Below are 2275 nucleotides of genomic sequence, written 5' to 3'. Positions count from 1 at the left end.
GTGCTGTGGCGTACTTGACTCGTGTACGATGTAAGCTTGTAGGGCCCGTGTTGTGACAGATTAGAAACCGGGACATAAAGGTACCTCCAATGACTTGTGTTCACTGTTTTTCCTTTTGTCCTTAGCAAACACTGTACCATGTAGTTGGAGACGATCACCACAAGTGTAAAAATAGGAATTCATGTTTCTCTGTGTTCAACTATCTGCGATGCATCTTTCTTGGTTGGTGAATCTTGAACATGTTAAATAGTTTGATCTCCCTCCGTTGTCAATTGTCTAACGGTGCTTATGTCGGACCTGTGGGCCGTGATTGTTAATTTGTGTTACTACAATTACTTGATGTGTCAATATAGACCATCCTCCCAGATTAACTCTCCAGACCGTATTCTGTCTAAACACCCGAACAACTCACTTAGATTTTATCACAGAGTGTGGACTAGCATACATGGAGGTGGATGGGTTCTACGACAGCTTAGAAGAAATTTCCGGCATCAGAAAGACTTTGACTTACTCTCTGCTTATCGCCAACCAGTTCAGGATAACTGATAATCACATTCCCCCCTATACTTAGGCTTATGGAGGCTATTCACGGTTAATGGAAAATACGTCATAGGAACCTTACTCTCAGACCAAACTTATCGCACTACATTTTGCATCTCAGCCCTGTACGTGTCTTATGGTCCACGCGCAAATCGGGTCCATGCTGTGTATGTTAGCCCAGTTCTGGAACCTGACTATTTGCGTGTCATATAAGTAGGCTGATCATCTTGGGGTGTCAATTTCCAAACACCGATTTTCGCAATTTGGCCTTGTAATGAGCTCAAACTTCAAAAGACATAGCCAATGAACGGCCTAGTAAGCCCAAAGCTCTTAGCTCCGAGAGAGGGTTGGCAAAGATGGTTCTAAGGAGGTGTTGTGCAATTCCCTCAACGGAATCCTTATAACTTCATTGAAGACTTTAAAGATCACAAGATCAAAGAAAGTGTACGTATGTGGTCAAAGTGTATCAAAAGTAACACCACTATCTGAGAATGGTCTTTTTGTTATTAACTCATACGATTTTAGAATTTAAAGTACGGACTCTTCATGAACCCTCCCCCTCTCTCTGTCTCCTTGCTAAAAAGTCAATCTCGTGGTCCAAAATTCTGCTTTTACTATGATTTGGAGACCTGAAGGTGTGTAAGCAGCAAGTTGCGAACCGAAAAGCAAAAGCCAAGCTGAACCACACGGAAATTTTCTGTTAAAGCCTCGTCTGAACAACGGTTAAAATGCAAAGCGTGTACTAAACAAATCCTCCAAAATCGCTCATTGGCTAATGGGGCTACTGATATCAGAAAATGAGGGGCCACGCATCGGAATATCACGAATTTGTAAAAAAAGAGGTCATTCATTTTTTTTGGTGCGATGGCAATACTGCAATTGTAGATCAGTAATCAAAACAGTTCAAGCACATCGAACCACGGGATGAGAGAAAACACGCAAGACATTTAGTGCCGATGACGTCTGTACACACAGTTTTGCAGAAGTACCCAAGGTAAAGAACAAAAAAAAATTTCGCACCCTTTAATGTGTGTGACCTTCTGCTTATTATATAAGTACGCGATGAGTTCCTCTTACAAACATCATCCTTTGAGATTACCGTCTGTTGTAGATCAGCGAACTGTCAAGTCTTCCTTTTAAATACTAAGATGTTCAGAATTAACTCTATCAGACTCATCAATACTTCTTCGAGAGCTGCAGCCATTGCATTGGAGAATGTCACCACAACTTCAGCTAAGGAGGCTGCAACTGGTAACTCCTTCAAATCCTTTGCCGAGTATAGAAAAGCTGCTATCTATAACGGACCATTGAAGAAGAGTATGCTATTGAGATCTCATGGTGAATTTAAGCCAGCAACTCCAGAGGACAGGGAGTTGTTTGCGCAAGAGGCTGCTAGACACAGTGCCTACAAGGAGAGTATCTGAAGAAGAGCCTCCTCCTTGTCGCCATGTAGAAGGACACACCTCTTCATTTTTGAATTTTAATCAGCTGGACTGATTTTACATATATACACACGCAAACATTGGGTAAAAAGCTCTTTTAGTGAGCTTTATTGGAATTTACATATATACCTACTTACAGAATTGAAGGATACCTTCGGTTCTTATGGTACGTGCCATAAATCAATCAAGATTTTATCAAGATATTCGGCGTAGTTCTCATGACTAGTATATAATGACGAGGTAGTGAAAATGATACACATTTTCTCGTACTCTCCGGATGGTGTATTTTCTGT

At 41.2% G+C, this 2275-nt stretch overlaps 1 protein-coding gene across 1 annotated transcript; it reads left to right on the top strand.

Annotated features, from left to right (window-relative positions):
- Positions 1–1632: 1632 nt before the first annotated feature.
- Positions 1633–2054, top strand: DPI8 (Dpi8p). The gene is made up of 2 exons (XM_020218011.1): positions 1633–1733; positions 1782–2054. Exons 1-2 carry the CDS (start codon positions 1689–1691, stop codon positions 1962–1964), a joined length of 228 nt encoding a protein of 75 aa, XP_020073298.1. The 5' UTR covers positions 1633–1688; the 3' UTR covers positions 1965–2054.
- Positions 2055–2275: the final 221 nt, after the last annotated feature.

This window comes from Cyberlindnera jadinii (genome assembly GCF_001661405.1).
Source record: "Cyberlindnera jadinii NRRL Y-1542 unplaced genomic scaffold CYBJAscaffold_1, whole genome shotgun sequence".
NCBI lineage: Eukaryota > Fungi > Ascomycota > Saccharomycetes > Phaffomycetales > Wickerhamomycetaceae > Williopsis > Williopsis jadinii.
The sequence above is the reverse complement of the archived record's forward strand: the minus strand, read 5'-3'. Positions and strand labels throughout refer to the sequence as shown.